The sequence below is a fragment of the Carcharodon carcharias genome, chromosome 2 (genome assembly GCF_017639515.1).
Source record: "Carcharodon carcharias isolate sCarCar2 chromosome 2, sCarCar2.pri, whole genome shotgun sequence".
Lineage (NCBI taxonomy): Eukaryota > Metazoa > Chordata > Chondrichthyes > Lamniformes > Lamnidae > Carcharodon > Carcharodon carcharias.
The window spans coordinates 118672652-118690893 of record NC_054468.1 but is presented as its reverse complement, the minus strand read 5'-3'; the positions used below and the strand labels follow the sequence as shown (position 1 = coordinate 118690893).

Sequence of the window (18242 nt, the reverse complement as noted above, 5' to 3'; positions counted from 1 at the left end):
CAGATGCAAGGGGCCAAATGGTCTACTCCAACTCCTATTTCTTTTGCTCTTGAACTAATGCAGGACCTTGGTTTTCATTTTGATTTTCAGCTCCTGTTGGTTTTAGGCAGGAGGATCTCTTTCGAAATCTACCCAGGGAAAACTCTGGCATAATTGCAGCGGAAGTTTCTTTTTTAAAAAGGAAATTAGTCATGCCAAAAATCAGGTTGCTGGAGAGACAGAAATGGCTTTGCAGAGCCTCAGCGATGAAAGGAGAAATCCTAGTCAGCGGGCTTTATTTAGAATAAAGGAAATAATATCAGTTTGATGCACATTGTGACCTGGATGTTGCAGGTAGCTGCTATCACCACATGCTTTCCATGATTACAGATCACATTACGCCTGCCTAATGTATCGCTCACATCTTACATTTAATGAATAAATATATTTGTGGAAAGTGGCACAATCTGCAGTACACTGTAAATCCACCCCTCCCCCACAGCTGCTCTGAACTAACATTCAGCCTGTCACTGACACATCACCCAGCTCCTTCCTCCTTGTATATTTTCACCTCAGTAGAGCAATAATATTTAGTAGATTTGCCGATAAAAATATAAGGTCACACAAAAACAGCCTCTTGCCAATTAAACTGGCGAAAGTTCTTGATTTTTAATACGTCAGTGGAAAAACAGGTTTAAAAATAACCAAATCACCACATGGAGTCCAAGGCCATACAGCATCAATCCTGGCAAAAACATTAAATGTTCTATTAAATGCTCCATTTAACTTCACTTCAGCTGCAAAGTGACGATGGGTGGTATCTTCCACTCTGAAGTCCAAGTTCGGCAGGGGGCACGGAAGTGCGAGAGATTCCAGCCGAGGCGGGGTGGGGTGGGAGGGACAGCCGCTGACCAAGTGCGGTCTTGCGCTGTTCAGCTCATTACTTATGCATGCATGCAAAGCACGGCAAATCTCATGGCGGGGGCAGGCAGGAAATCGCCCTCCCCACCATTACACCATGGACTTGAAGGTCCGGGCGCCACATTTAAAGGGCACCCAACAGCCTCCCTCCCTTTGCTTCTTCACCTGCCTCCCGTGTCCAGCCCCATGACCCTTCACCCTATCCCACGCACCCACCTCACTTCCACTCTGAGACTGCCTCCCGTGTCCAGCCCCATGACCCTTCACCCTATCCCACGCACCCACCTCACTTCCACTCTGAGACTGCCTCCCGTGTCCAGCCCCCATTTGACCCTTCACTCTATGCCCACGCTCCCCCCCTCACTTCCATTCTGAGTCTGCCTCCCTTGTCCAGCCCCCATTTGATCCTTCACCCTATGCCCCCGCCTTCCCTCACTTCCACCCTGAGCCTGCCTCCCATGTCCAGCCTTCAAACAGCTTGTGCTACTGGCGCCTGATATGAGTCAAGTTGTGAGTTGTCCCCAAGAATGTGACAAGAGTGTACTCACCTCAAAGCTGGGAAAGAAGTGAAGCTCGCCAGGTGGACACAACTCAAATACAGTCATAAAAGTAAACGTTTTAATTTCTCGCTGGCAGGGAACTTAATTCAGAGGGGGAGCTTAAATACGATGAGGTGACATTTTAATGAGCATGCATGAAATGCTAATGCATGCAAAAGAGCTTCCCGACATTGTCCGCATTAAGCCACCTTTAAAGTCCCAAGAACAGAATTCTGACAGTTCATCCCGACGTCGGGAAACTGATTTTTGGCCACACGCCAAACTCAGCTCCTCACCTCTGCTTGCCACGCCACCCCCTTCTGATGGGAGCGGAAGATTCCGCCCTATGTGTGAGAAGCAACAATATAATTCCCACTTGGGAAGTACACTGGGGTTTGTTTGCGAGTTATCTGGTCAATCCCATTTCAGGTAAGATGTCAAACTGCCCTCTCAAGTGGGTGTAAAAGATCCCATTTTGAAGAAGAAAGGAAAATTCTCCTCGGTGCCCTGGGGCAAATATTTATCCATCAACCAACAACATTAAAGAACAGATTATCTGGTAACTATTACATTGCTGTTTGTGGGATCTTGCTGTGCAAATATTGGCTGCCGTATTTCTTACATCACAATAGCGACTAGACTTCAAAAGTACATTATTGGCTGTAAAGGACTTTTGGGGCATTCTGTGGTCATGAAAGGTGCCATATAAACGCAAGTCTTTCTTTCATATGGTACCTCTAACTGAGTAAAGCGTCCCAATATGCTTCACAGGAGCAGTTATCAAATAACATTTGACACAAAGCCACGTAAGGCGATATTAGGACAGTTGATCAAAAGCTTCGTCAAAAAGATAGGTTTCAGGGTTATCTTAAAGGAGGAGTGAAAGATAAAGAGGTGGACCGTTTTATGGAGAGAATTTCAGAGCTTAAGGCCTAAGTAATTGGAGACATGGTCACCAATGGTGGAGCGATTAAAATTGGAAACATGTAAGTGGTCGGAATTGGAGAAGTGCTGAGATCTCTGAGGGTTTTAGGGATGGAGGAGGTTAAAGAGATGGTGGGGGCATGGGGGCATTGCCCTTTTTACACTTCATTTGTTATAGCAATAGACAGCTTCAGATAATTGTAAGAGTTAAAACTTTGAAAATATGGCCTCATTTGCTCTATGGGTACTGAAACTGTATCTGTTCATGGATAGACAATAATTTCAGTCTTTAGCGATCAGTGGAAATAGTTCCACCTCTGAAAGAAGGACAAGTCACATTAGCTAGTTGTTGCTGCAGCCTACCTAACAGCTTGGATTGGTTGACTGACAACAGACAGAATGACTACTGCTCTGCAGGGGCTACTGGCATTTCTAAGATTGAAAAATGTAGTTCAGTACTCATGAGCTAAGGAGTTTTGGAGCATTACTATGGTCAGAGGAAGATTTCCAATTTACTTTGAAATGCCATATAAACATACTGTAGAATTATTACTTAAGATCACAAGACATTGGTGCAATCAAAGCTTTATGTGATATATAGCTGTGTGTTTTTTAGGCACAAATTTCAGCAAGTAAATATCATTTGCTTCTACAGCTGATACCAAAACTCAGTTTCATGTGAGTTTTGAACCTCCAGCAGAATGTGATTATCTTCATATTTCATTCTCCGTGGTTATCTCATCAACTGTGAGGTTCCAGCTCTGGTCAACGTGACTGTTTTAGACAGAATCGCAGAACTAAAACATTTCAATCTAGGAGAAATGATGCGTATACAACTTCCAATCCAGGAGCATTAAATCCAACAGCGCAAGAGGAGGCCATTCAGCCTGTCATATTTGTGCCAGCGATTGCCTTCCTCTTTCTCATACTGGTTTAAACATGTTGCAGCAACCAGTTTCTGTACTTGCTCCAACGCCCCTCCTTGCACCATCCTTACCTTATTAACACCATCAGCCATGGCCTGTAAGGTCAACTCACGAGGTCCATCCACTGTTTTGCCATCATCAGTTGGCCCCCAACTGGCACTGTAGATGTCTATAACCTGAGGCATGTGACTGATGGAAGAAGCTTCTATTATGTCAGTCATGAATGGCTGGTCCAGCATACGGATACCTGTGGGATATTGAAAGATCATTAGCTTCAATCCATTTCATAATGTAATAAGTATAGTTCATTGGAAATAAAGCAGTTTTATTTTAATACAAATAGGTGTTTTTTTCTAAACATTATTATTTTACAACAACTAATTATTATTTACTTTGTACAGGATTTTCAAAGGGATTTGGGCAGTCTGACTCATGAATTACTGCAAGTTAAAATACAGGTGTTGCAAGCAATTAGGAAGGTAAATTGTATACGAGCCTTAATTGTAAGGGTGTTGGAGTATAAGAACAAGGAAGTTTTGGTGCAATTATGTAGGACTTTAGTAAGACCACACCTGGAGTACTGTGTATGTGATGGTCCTTTACTCTGTAAGGATATACTTGCCTTAGGGCTGGATTTTACAAATTGGCCACCCCCACCCAACCAGGTGTGTTTTCGGCTGGTGGGTGGGGACATTGAAATATGTTGGGTAGTGAGCTCACCACCCTCAAGCTGACCTCCATAATTTGCTTGATGGGCGGGTGCTGAAATCAGCAGCCCACCTGTCATGTTCAAATGGATAATTACAGATCTATTAGGCTTGTTAGCTAGCCTGTTGGCTGGGATAACAGGCTGCCCATGCAAGATATAATATGGCTGGCTTGAGCAGGCGAGGCCTTGATGAAAAGGGGTGGGAAGGAGGAGGAGGAGGGGAGGGGGAGGAGGAGGAGGAGGAGGAGGAGGAGGGGAGGGGAGGAGAGGAGGAGGAGGAGGAGGAGGAGAGGGAGAGGGAGAGGGAGAGGGAGAGGGAGAGGGAGAGGGAGAGGGAGGGTCACCTCATTCGGGTGTCCCCAGTGTCAGTCCCTTTTTTCTTCCTCACCTCCAAAACCACTTAGGACTGAGATGAGAAGTTTCTTCACTCAGAGGGTGGTGAACCTTTGGAATTCTCTACCCTAGGCAGTTGGTGTTTGCTGAGCTGTTGGGTATATTCAAGACTGAGATTGATAGATTTTTGGACTCAAAGGGAATGAAGTGAAATGGGGATTGGGCAAGAAGTGAAATTGAAGTAGAAGATTATGTTAGGAAATAGAGATAGTTTAACTAAGTTATATTTGTATTTTTGGGTGTTCGGAATGAGTTTTAGCTTTAATGTTTAAATTTGATTTGTATTTCTGTATCTGTCTGTTAAGAAAAGGTCAAATTGAGTTTTAGTTTCACTTTAAAAAGACACCTGCATTTCTAATGAAAGTTTTACAACTGTGGCAGCTAAGTTAAATAAACAAAAGTTGAGAAACTGGACTATTGCCTAGCAACAGGGCCCCAGAGAGGCAGGTCCCTCCCACAGACACTCACAAAGAAGAAACTAAAAACAACAGTTTGATTTGGAAGCTGTTTGAGTTCAGTTAGTTTTCAAAGTAGCTGCCAGGGGAGGATGGAGAAAAGGGGACAGATAGCCAGTCCCAAGCTAAAGAAAAGGCCCCAAAATCCAGGGGAGTGGAACAGGAGAAAGTCCCAAGCAGATCTTCTAGTCAAAGGAAGGACAGGAACCTGGAAACTGTCCTGTTAAGTGAAGTTAAGAGTGAAGAGCAGAGAGAAAGGCTCCAAGCTTCAGGTTTAAAGAGAAAAAAGTTGAAAAAAAGCAGATTTAAGGTGAGAACAGCTTGTAAGAGGCAAAAAGGTCCAAAGAAACAACTGAAGGTCTGTAACTCTTTGCTATGGGCATGTGAAGCAGTAGTGTACTGATGATGGCTGAGTTGGTGAGAGAGTGTGTGGAAGACAGCTTGAATGCATGTGGTGACCCAGGGGAGAGGAACATCAGGAGAGTTCAAAACACTGGAGGTGAACCCATGCATCTGAGAGAAAGAGTCAGTTTGTGAGTTCTTTGAGAGTGGAGATTAGCAACCCTCCTATGAAATACAGAATTCAGTGAGACGGTTGGCTCATGGTGGGACAACCATCTGGGGAGTTGATGAGAGATCCATTGCATCTGGTTGAGGTGGCACCTGTCGCTTGGTTTCAGAGTGTGGTGTGTCTGACCACAAGATGCCTATTGGTTTACATGGACTGTGTACTTACTGTGGACCTTAAAGTATAAGATAGCTTTTGTAACTTGTATTACCCTTAAAAATCTGTATATATCTGTAAAAGTATAGTTGCAGGTGAAGGAGTATTGTAATATAATTCATCTTTTTTTTAAAAAATGTTTTATGCTTTTGTTAAAAGTTCATTCGCTGACTCCTGTGACTCTGTTCAGTAGCTCCTCTCTACTTATCTAAAGAAACAAAAGTTAGGATCCTTCAATTTGGGTTCTACCCTGGGATCAGGCGTGTCCAGTGGTAACCTCAGCTGGGGATCATAACAATTAGCCATGATCTTTTTGAATGGTCGAGCAGGGTCGAGGGGCTGAATGACCTTTCCTTACTCCAATTTCCTATGTTTTATGGCAGAACGATGGGAATGTCCAGTTTATTCCGAGGAATACTCAATCATTTGTAGGTTCTGAAGCACTGATTTATGATTTAACACGTAATGATTATGTTTTATTACATGACAGAATGAGTAAATATTTTATTATCCACCATTGTTGTCTGCTCTATAGAACCAGCGTGGGAGTTGTATCACTATAAATTAATTCACTTCAATATTGATTAGCTTTGATGGACATTATTAAAGCCAATTCACTTTGTAACTCCCAGTGTCAGTAGCTGCCTCAAACCTGCCTGTGGATGCGCCAATGTCTTTGAATCTTCTTAATGGGATTTGCATATTAATGTCACAGGGCTACATCACACTCAAGAGCAATTGCAGCCATCAATATGCCAAAGGGTTAGTACGAATGTAAAAGTCGTCATTTGTCATTGTGTAAATTAAATAGTCACATGTTGGTGGGAGGTGTAGATTGGACTTTGAACCAGAATGTAAGCTGGGCATTATTGAATCTGTTTGCCCCTTAGTCAGCTGTCCTGGTCAATGTTTTTAACCATTTATTCTTTCACGGGATGTGTGTGCCATTGGCTAGGCCAACATTTATTGCCCATTCCCAATTGCCCTTGAGAAGGTGGTGGTGAGCTGCCTTCTTGAACCACTGCAGTCCCTGTGGTGTAGCTATACCCATAGTGCTGTTGGAAAGGACAATATATTGTTCCGACAATCAGTTGTCAATTCTAGTATGACACGTGGCAATTTAATGTCAGGAATTTTAAAAATCATACGTAACAGGGCAATATCTCAGCTCTGCAGCAAAGCAATTACTATCCCCATCTACCCAGCACTCAAAATCAGTCTTCAGTTATGTCACATCCTGGAGAGATTCAGACAGGAATCAGATCTCACAGCAGCCCAGGACGCCTGCATGGGTAGAGTGTTCCATCGCAGTCATAACAAGCATGAAGTAATTAACTATAGTCCTCAAGGGACCATGGGCATCATTCTTTTTTTAAAACAAGAGGAGTGCAAGGGGCACCACTCCACATCAAGTGTGGGGCAAGGCAAGGAGACAGGCCTCAATGAGCTACCATAGCTGGTACTGGGATTGAACATATGCTGTCAGTGTCATTCTTATATCACACACTAGCCAGCTAGTCAACTGAGCTAACAGACTCCCACCCTTTCACTATAATGTGTGCACATTATCACTGAATATTGAATACTCATTTCACCACAAATGAGTTTTCATTTATGTTCTGGTTCAAAGAGCCATCAAATCAAAGGGAAATACTATTCATTTAAAATAAACGAGAAATGGAAAACGAAACTCGTTGAGTATAATATTGACAAGAAAAGGGTGCATTTCTTTGGCAGTTTCAATCCTAAGAGGTTTCACAAAGATGTCATCAGGCAAAAAATAAATTAACGTCATCTTGAAGGGGTGATCATTTTGTCAAAAGAATAGAGTTATTTTTCTCCTTATTACTTAATTTTGCTTTGCGTTCATAAAAGGCAATGGGCATTTCTGCATCTCCCTTGTTTCATCTCTATTGTTGGTCCTTGACACAGCTTTAAAGGTCATGCCATACCTGCCACTCTTGATGAGTAAGCCACCCCCACACCACATATGTTGTTATTGGCAGCAGCAGATACTTCACCAGCGCACCTCGTTCCATGGCTGCAGAAGAAGGTTCCATAATCATTAGACCAAAAAAAAACAATCATTCAAGTTATTTTCTTTAATTCATTCAGGGGATGTGGATGTCACAGGCGAGGTCAGCATCTATTGCCCAGCTCTAATTGCCATCGAGTAGATGGTGAGCTGCCTTATTGACAGCTGAGTGACCCGCCAGGCCACTTTAGAGTAAACCACGTTGCTGTGGATCTGGAGTCACATGTAGGCCAGACCAGGTAAGGACGGCAGATTTCCTTCCCTGAAGGACATTAAGTGAAGTAGATGGGTTTTTAAAGACAATTCATTAGTTTCATCGTCACCACCACTAGCTTTTTATTCCAGATTTATTTAATTAGCTTTATTTAAATTCCACAGCTATCATAGTGGGACTTGAACTCATATCACTAGATCATTAGTCTAAGGCTTTACAGATTTACTAATCCAATCACATAACCACCATGCTACCATTCCAAACTGGCCAGAATCACAGTGTAGAAGAGGCCTTTCGGCCCATCAAGTCTGCACTGACATGTGAGAAACACCTGATCTATCTACCTACCTACCTAATCCCATTCACCAGCACTTGGCCATAATGCCTTTATTTTGAAAACAATGCGCGAGTAACTTTATTTTATTTTGTTGTTTGTGCAGAAAACTTTATTTTATAAAAATCTTCAACAATTCTCTTCCCTTAAGATGTACGTGAGATTATAGGTGGATTCTTCATTCAGTGCCACACTCATTTAGGATTCTGTTTTCATGTTTTGTGGATAACGGGTTAAATATAGATATTTTGTGGCAAATAAGAAGCTACAAACAAGGCAACATTATATTTTGTTTTGATTTAATCATTAAACCTGAAAACAATGCCACCCCTCTCAAGAAACACTTGGGGTTGAATTTTACACCAGCAGGATTTTACATTCCCGCCAAAGTCAACAGAGTTTAGAATGGCTCACTGCATCTTATAGCCCCACCCCCACTGCAACAGGGCCATAAAATTCCGGCCTTGGAATAATGATGGTTTATAACTCATTGAGGATCTTGATTGAGGAAATGGAAGAAATAAAATGATCAGTCTCGATATGAAATGTGCGCAGCATGCAAAACATAGATTTAACAAAAAACCTGAGATACTAAGTTACCACAATACTTTGGGAGTTCCGAAACTGAGTGTGTTCCTTGATATGCTGGCCACAGTGAAAAATTGTAATTATGAATGGAAATACCCTATTATTACTAAGGATACGTGCAACCCATTGTTATTACAGCAATAACTGTGGCCAAGAGTAGGACAATAAATACAGACTATGTTTGAGTTTAGCAATCCCTGATTGCATATAAACTGTTGATTATTGCCAATAGATTAGCCTTGTCTCCTAATGCAACTTGTGGTGGTTATTTTGTGTATATACATATTCTTTAGCCATTTGCAACCACTGTGAGCTCCTTGAATTATTAACATCTACAACTAGCATTACTGGACAATTAGTCAGAAGTGTCAATGCAATGTATAACAGGTTCAATCGTGTACTAATCATATATCTTGATGCTAATTAAGGCATTGAGATGCTTATAGCTACTCCTTTTTTCACAAAAGCCAGCATATTCCAGGGAGAAAGTTACTTCACAGGCAAACCTTCAGGACCTGAAATGAATATTAAAAATTATTCTGCTGACACACCATGAGCCCAGAGTTTACTTGGAGTTGCTACTGAGAAAACCCCATTCAGATGCTGAAATGGCATTTTCACTGCACCTTCTGAGAAAGTCACAGCAGTGGAATGGGAGCAGCTCCCAGAAAATTCCCAGCCATGCACATTACACAGAATGGCCAGAAACTGAAGCAGGCCATTTAGCCCAACTAGTTCGTGCTGCTGTCTAGGCTCCACGTGTGTTTAAGTTACTGCACTGAAACAGCATGCCAGGAAAAAATGCCCTGGCTGCACTACTTTCAGAGAGGCGCAGCTTAGAACAGTTGACTAGTTTTGTGTTTAATGGATATGCTTGAAAACTTTGCTAAATTATCTTCCATGTATTTAAAAATGATCACCACGCACCCCACTTCCAAAAATAAATGCAATAGCTGAGTAGACTTAAATTCATAGCACTTCAAAAACCATAACTCCACCCGATAATGCTGGTATAAACCACCATAATGGCTTTTGATGGAAATTTGTGTGCAGTGATTGGATGTATTCTGATGTGACAGATGACTACAAGTGAAAGTATTACATCGTTTTGATTATAATAGTTACCTTGAATTTATTTCACTTCAAAACATAAATAATAATGTTTAAAATCCATTATAAAACAGAGAGAATTGAATAGTATTAACTTAGTTGCCTGTAACAGATGTAGCGTTAATGTCCAAAAAACTACACATGTTAAATTATTATCAAAATTTTCATTTGATGTCAGAATCCTCCCACCCCTTTTCATCTTGCCCCATCAACATATCCTTTTAGTCCTCTCTCCCTTATTTGCTTGTCTAGTTTCTCTACAAACATATTTATGCTATTCTGTGAGTTCTACATTCTCACCACTCTATGAGTAAAGCTCACAACTTTAAATATACTCAACGAGTAGGCATCCAGGGCTCTCCGGGGTAGAGAATTCCAAAGGTTCACAACCCTCTGAGTGAAGAAGCTTATCCTCATAGGCTTAAATGGTCAACCCCTTAACCCAAGACTGTGAACACATGTTCTAGATTCCCCAGCCAGGTACAGCCCTGATAGTTATAATTTTTCAGTACTGATATCATTTTATTGTTATAAATTCTGACATCAAATGAAAATTTTGATAATTATTTAACGTGTAGTTTTTTGGACATTAACGCTATATCTGTTACAGGCAACTAAGTTAATACTATTCAATTCTCTCTGTTTTATAATGGATTTTAAACATTATTATTTATGTTTTGAAGTGAAATAAATTCAAGGTAACTATTATAATCAAAACGATACAATACTTTCACTTGTAGTCATCTGTCACATCAGAATACATCCAATCACTGCACACAAATTTCCATCAAAAGCCATTATGGTGGTTTATACCAGCATTATCGGGTGGAGTTATGGTTTTTGAAGTGCTATGAATTTAAGTCTACTCAGCTATTGCATTTATTTTTGGAAGTGGGGTGCGTGGTGATCATTTTTAAATACATGGAAGATAATTTAGCAAAGTTTTCAAGCATATCCATTAAACACAAAACTAGCCAACCGCTCTAAGCTGCGCCTCTCTGAAAGTAGTGCAGCCAGGGCATTTTTTCCTGGCATGCTGTTTCAGTGCAGTAACTTAAACACAAGATAATAGATCAAATAAGCTCAGAGGCATTTCCAATATAAATAGATTAGCAAGAATTATGCAAAACCCAAAAGCATTTTGACCTTCAGCCTCTAAAGGAACATACATTTTATTGTGGACAAGCACTAGAACATAGTGCATTAAAACGTTTTGGGCAGAATGCATGTTTTAAAAAAAATCAATGCTAAATGTATCCCAGATGCTCACTGCTCTTCACTATCAATAAGTAGCCCAGAATGCCCAGCATATTTATAACTTAGCAAGAGTGTATGCACTCCATCATTTAACCAGCCTGCTCAATGCTTTCTGGCAGCACTAGAGAATGACCCAGCTGTATACAAGTTACCTGTTAAACCAATCATCTGTGTAGCGTGGGTATGGATATGGATCATTGCTGCTGAAATCATAGCTGGCTTCTGCATTCTGTAAGAGATACGTATATAAAATTTAATCCTATAAGGATGAAATGTATTGACTTACAAATAGTTGCTTGGTAGTACAGAACTTGAATATTGCTGAAAAGAGAGACAAGTTGCTGAAGCTTTTCATCTTGCACTCATCAGGACAAACACAAGAATACCAAATTTCAAACAATCACAACAATTTATACTTCAGAAAAAAGGCTTTCCCCCAGAGTACAAATTGTTGCGACGTTTTAAATTTGGCATTCTTATGTTTGTCCTGATGAGTTTTCTCCTGTAGTATAAATAGTTGCGATTGTTTGAAATTTGGCATTCTTGCATTTGTCTTGATGAGTGCAAGATGAAAAGCTTCAGCAACATGTCTCTCTTTTCAGACTTAAAAGTAATTGACAATTATGACCACTTTTATATGAATAGATAGCTTTTCTTTATACAAGGTCCCTTTACTTGGAAATGAAATTGATGCAAAACTGGACATTTTACATCAAATTATAATACAGGTTTTGTTTCACATGGGGAACAACACACAAACTATCAGATGTCACATTTTAGCAGTTATATAATATGATAGTCCCAAACAATGGGGAAAATCTTCAATCAATTTGCATTGGTTGCTACATGTTAGACAGACCATTACCTGGCATCAAAATATAAGGTATAAAATTCAAGGACACATTTAATGTACTGCTAGGAAAGAGTTAATCAAACTGCCCTAAAGTCTAATGGTGAAAAGAAATCAACTTGAAATAGTAACTTTAATTTTATCTTTCTACTGATGCTGGGTAAGGGGAGAGAGCGGGAGTAAGGCGTTGAGTTACAGAATCAGCCATGGTCATATTGAATGGTGGAGCAGGCTCGAAGGGCTAAATGACCAACTCCTGCTCCTATTTTCTACGTTTCTATGGCCAGGATTTTTCAGCTGGTGTGCGGGGGCCAGCCCAACACACCAGCGCATCAAATGGCATGAGATGATGTCGAGCGTGCACTGTCTCGCGATGTTTCGTTCGGTGGGCACACGCTGGTCAGCTGCGCGCCCGCCGATGACTGATAGCCCTGTTAAGGCAATAAACGAATGAATTAATGCCATTGTTTACGCTGCCCGTCCCACCTTAAGGCTGGGGGGGCAGGCGAAAAGGCCAAGCGGCCTTAGCGTTTTTTAGGAAACCTCACCCAGGAGCAGAATGAGGTTTCCTAAAGCTTCTACAAATTAAATAAAAATTTTTATATGAAAAATAAAACCATGTCCCATCTCATGTGACACAGTCACATATGGGGACATGTCTCGTTAAATTTTTAATTTGAGTAAAAATGTTTTTACAAACCGCTTCAATCCAAGCCACCTCAGAGAGATTGAAGCACTCTATCATGCGCATGTGTGAGAGCACTGGCCCCGACTCTCCATCCTTCTCCCCCACCTGCCCCACCCACCACCCCACCCCGCCCCGCTTCCCCCCCCCCCACAGCACAGGTAGCGCTAAGCGCTACCGTTTGAGTATAATGCTGTGCAGTCCTTAATTGGCCCGCCCGCATAAAGTGGCGATGTGGAGCCGATCGTGGACAGCAGTCAGCTCTGCAACCACTCCCACCAAGCCCGCCAGATGCAGGAAAAATTCAGGCCTACGTTTCTATGGCCTGCTGCATGTTTCCAGAATTTTCTGTTTTTAATTTGGGTTTCCAGAACCCACAGCATTTTCCTATTGTCCTGAAGTCTATTAATGTGACATTATTGTTCATTTCTCTATGCATTGTTTCAATGTTAATCTTTACTCTTTGCTTGTTAAACGGGGAAGCATAAGTCAATTTAAAGAAGTGGTCATTAAGATCAATATTGTTGTTGCAAAGTGTATTTGAAAGGAAACAACATTTATATAGCACATTTAAAATAGTAAACATGTCCCAAGGAGCGTCACAGAGCGTTATCGAAGAAGATTTGACACTGAGCAACGTAAGAAAATGTTAGGACAGGTGACCAAAAGCTTGGTCAAAGATGTAGGTTTTAAGGATCATCTTAAAGGAGAAGAGAGAGACAGAGAGATGGAATTCCAAAGCTTAGGGTCCAGGCAGCTGAAGGCATGCTGCCAATGGTGGAGTGATTAAAATCAGGAATGCTCAAGAGGTCAAAACTGGAGATGGACAGAGATCTCAAGGGGCTGTGAGACTGGAAGAGATCACAGAGATAGGGTGGGGTGAGGCCTTGGAGAGAGTTGAAAACAAAGATGAGAATTTTAAAGTCAAAGCATTGCTGGACTGGGAGCCAATGTAGATCACTGTGCACAGAGGGTGATGGATGGACAAGACTTGGTGCAAATTAGGAAGCAGGAAACAATTTCTGAGCTCACATTTATGGAGCGTGGAAGATGGAAGGTCAGACGAGAGATCATTGGAATAGTCAAGTGTAGAGGTAACAGAGTCATGGATGACTCTCCAGCTTCTCAGCATCTAACGTCTGCTCTTACCAAATGCTGTACTTTTGCAAACTTCTTAGCACAGTGATGAATTAATGATTATTCACCCTTCTGTCTGAGGAGTCACGAATAACTCAATATTTACCCATGTTTTCATAATATGTTTATTGAAGGAAGTACATCAGGCGGAATTTTAGCAACAGAAAAAGTGGGTAGATTTGGGTCAGGTGGAAGTTTAACATTTTAAAAATCTCAAATTGGGCTCCAACCTGACCCTAAAGCCACCACCCCCCTCCCAACCCCCCTCTCCCGGTTTTAACAGAGTGGGGGGAAGTGGTTAAGGAACCAACCCACTCCCAGGAGGCAGGTTGGTCATTTAAGAATATAGCAAGGCTGCATGGCTCATATTTAAGCTGTTTTTGAGGTACAGCCCTGGCCAGCTGGGTTTCCTGGGCCTCCGGAACATTGGCATCTAAGAAGGCAAAGGCACCTCAGGATAAAAAGGTTAAGTGTCTTTATAGCACTGATTGTGGGCCAAGAGGAGCAGGAGTACGTTCTCACAGACCAACATACTTATCTTCCGCTCTGACTGCCTGCAGAACCCCCCTATCTGATTCAAAGACCCTGCCTTCACACACCCCATCCCCGACTCTCATGAACAGACTCCAACCTGGTATCGGGCACCTCTGCAATTAATGACCACTCCCCCAGATCCAGAGGCTGCATCTTCCCTCCAACTCTGCATGGCACCCCCCTCCCACTCCCCCAAATCCCCCACCGCAAACTGTCAGGCTCCCTACCCTGTTCTTGGCCTCTGGCCTTCTTCGGTGTGTCCTACACTCAATAGAGAGTCAAGCCTGCCAATCACCCTACTCACAATGCCCACCCCCAATCAAGAACTTCAGTGCTGATTACAAGTTTGTAAATAGCATTAAGGCTGTAATAAGGCAATGATCATCTATTGATCAGATTTTAAAAAAAAAACATGAACTAAAATTGGGATTTGTACTGAAGGTTTGTCCAACATATCATCATTGGACTCACTGTCACAATGATATTCTGAACAGCAGCCATTCATGTACAGCTGATTCTGTTTAACTATTTATTGAATATTTTCAATTTTTAATTTCTAAAATAAATGTATTGCAGTCCATTGAACAAGGAACGTTCTTTTGCATATGAGTTAAAGCATGCATTTCATATTTAATATTGTCATATTGATGCTGTTTCATGGATTCTCACAGTGCAATTCACCACCAGCAGTACATTATGTCACCCACTTATAAGATTTGATTCAATCATCCAAATTTAATAACTTCATAATTGCCATGGATCAACTTGAAGCCTCATTAGCATTTTTGCTTTATAGTACACCTGTAGTGAGACTAACAGCAAAGTGTGCAAGCCAATGATAAGAACCTGGAACTCCATCCCTGGCAGCCCATGGACTGCAGCAGTTCAAGATGCCAGCTCACCACCACCTTCTCAGGGGCAATTAGGGATGGGCAATAAAAGAACTGGCCTAGCCCATGACACTCACATCCCATGAATGAATAAAACAAGACACAAGAGAATAAGAAATAGGAACAGGAGAAGGTCTTTCAGCCTCTCAAGTCTTCTCCCCGCTTCAATTAGATCATGGCTGATCTTCTGCTTCAACTCTACATTCCTGCCCTATCTCCGTATCCCTTAATTACTACGAACATACGAAATGGGAACAGAAGTCAGCCATTCGGTCCCTTGAACCTGCTCTGCCATTCAGTAAGATCATGGCTGATCTGTTTGTGTTTTGAATTCTGCATTCCCAGCTATCTCCGATAACCTTTGATTTCCTTGCCTAACAAGAATCTATCTACCTCCACCTTAAAAATATTCAATGACCCCACCTCCACCACCTTCTGAGGCAGAAATTTCCAAAGTCACACAACCCTCTGAGAGAAAAATTTCTCTTCATCTCTGTCCTTAAAGGGCGACCCCTAATTTTAAAACTGTGCCCCCTAGTTCTGGACTCACCCACAAGAGGAAACATCCTTTTGACATGCACCTTGTCAAGGCCATTCAGGATCTTGTACACTTCAATCAAATAACCCCTCACTCTTCTAAATTCCAGTAGAAACAGCCCACTCATTCCAGGTATCAGTCTAGTAAACCTCCTCTGAACCTCCTCCAACACATTTACATCCTACCTTAAATAAGGAGACCAAAGCTACATACAATATTTGTGATGTAGTCTCACCAATGCCCTGTATATCTGAAGCATAACATCCTTACTTTTATGTTCAATTTCTCTTGTAATAAAGGATAGCATTCCATTAACCTCCAAAATCTATCAATCTCAGCCTTGTGCATATTCAACAACTGAACACTCCCAGCTCCCTCAAGTAGTGAATTCCAAAGATTAGCAACCTTCTAATTAAAGAAATTTCTCTTCACCTCAGTCCTAAATAGCAGACTCCTTATCCTGGGACAATGGGCTGGATTTTCTCGGCCCATTTCTCTCACTGTAACATAGAAGATTCTGAAGGCGCTTGATAGGGTAGACACTGGGAGATTGTTTCCACTGGTCGGGGAATCTAAAATTAAGGGGCACAGTCTCAGGATAAGAGGCCGATCATTTAGGATTGAAATGAGGAGAAATTACTTCACTCAAAGTGTTTTGAATCTTTGGCATTCACTATCCCAGAGGTATGTGGATGGAAATACATTTAAGGCTGGGATGGACAGATATTTGGTCACTCAGGGAATCAAGGAATATGGGGAATGGGTGGCAAAGTGATGTTAAAGCCCAAGAACAACTATGATTGTATTGAATAGTGGAGCAGTCTCGATGGGTCAAAATGGTCTACTCTTGCTCCTATCTCTTGTGTTCCTGTGATCTGGTGCCCTGTGATGATGGGCTTGGAAGTGGAAGGCCCAGAAAAATAGGAAGGAGGCACATTGGGGCGATTCCCCAATGCCTACTTGCCACCAGGGAACTTTCCCAGGACAGGCAGGGAAGAGGATTGGCTGCCCACGTCCAGGGAGGCAGACAGCCTTATGCTGGTTAAGGCTCCAATTAGGGGCAATTTTTCAGCCTCGCCAACATTTTGCCACGATCATTGCAGCTCCCCTGCCTTGTGCGGAGACCACCAACTCAATGGAGGTGGCCTCCATGTGGCAGGCTGGGGGGGCTGTCAGAGCCAGAGAGTCCATGCCCATTTTGGGGGGCTTCATTCATAAAAGGCCACAATTATGGCCAATCCTGATCCAGTAGAGGGGTTTCCCCTCCATCCTGATGGACCTACCAGTCTAAGTCCCTGTTATTTAATGACCAATATGCAAGCCAGCAAGGGTGCCTCCATGTTGAGTTGCCCTCGTGAATCTCAACCTGCCACAGCAGCATCCACCTCTTCCATTCTCACTGCCGGCAAGTGCAGACCTGGGACCCTCATTTGGTCTGGAAGAATTGGGGAAAATCCTGCTGCACGATCCCTAGTTCTAGACTCTCCAGCCAAGGGGAAACATCCTCTCAATATCTAACCTGTCAAGCCCTCTAAGAGTTTTATACATTTCAATGAGATAATTCGCAACACAAAATTCATACAAACATTAATAGCAAATTGTAAAACGGCATTCTTGGGTAACTGAACAAGCTTCCAACAAGATTCTTTCTGAAATCATAACTGTCATTAAAATTAAGTTTACTTGCTAAATAAACATGTTAAATCATTCTGCTATTGTACTTACTAAGCTGGATTTAGATTTGTCTAAACTAGGTGATGCGATGCTGTCAGCTCCTAACCATCAAAAGCTATTTCAGTAGTTTTGAGAACTTCATGTTGTTGCTTTATAATGTTGTGGCTAACCCCCACAGAGTCGTTAAGCCTCTGAAGATCAGTGCGGTTTGGGAAAAATAGTCTATTTTCTACAACGTCTCCCAAGGTTATTTAAATAATATGGGTTGTCATTGCAACCTTTTTAATTTCCTTACTGGCCAGTTGGAGGTGGATTTGGAGGACCCCTCTAGGTTACTATCAAGAAACCTTGCGCCTACCTTGGTTCCCCTCGAGGGGCTGAATGGCCTCTTCCTGTTCCTATGTGTGGAGCAAAATTGTTCTGAATTTTCTTCATTTTTTTCCCTCAGTTTATCATCGCACCGTAGTTGACAGGATGTCAGTTTACTTTTAGTATCTGATGTTTGATGGAGCCATTTTATCTTTCTGCGTCATACTCTGTCTGGAGCGTATGAACCTCATATTCCAATGCTGTTCCTCAACCAACCCCCACCCCCACCCCCACCCCCCAGGGTGTTCAGGATGATTCAGCTGTTGTTACATTAAGAATTCTCTTCAACCACAGCTTAGTGATGACAGTACTATGAATTTTAATGTGCCAAGAGCAGCATATGAGTCTGCTATTGCAGTGACACAGCCAGAGCCTGAAGGAGTTTTAACTCCCTGATCAAATAACAGGGATATCATCGCCTGCATTTAACAATCCCTGGTTCAACCTGCCTTTATTT

At 42.0% G+C, this 18242-nt stretch overlaps 1 protein-coding gene across 1 annotated transcript in view; it reads right to left on the bottom strand.

The window, feature by feature from the left end:
* The window catches only part of pcsk2 (proprotein convertase subtilisin/kexin type 2), an 83049-nt gene that overhangs the window by 26192 nt on the left and 38615 nt on the right, over positions 1-18242 (bottom strand). Inside the window, exons 6-8 of the mRNA XM_041174816.1 lie at positions 11261-11337; positions 7523-7611; positions 3361-3536 (exon numbers count right to left, since the gene is read on the bottom strand). Coding sequence (XP_041030750.1) covers positions 3361-3536; positions 7523-7611; positions 11261-11337 — 342 coding nt within the window. The remainder of the gene's footprint in view (positions 1-3360; positions 3537-7522; positions 7612-11260; positions 11338-18242) is intronic.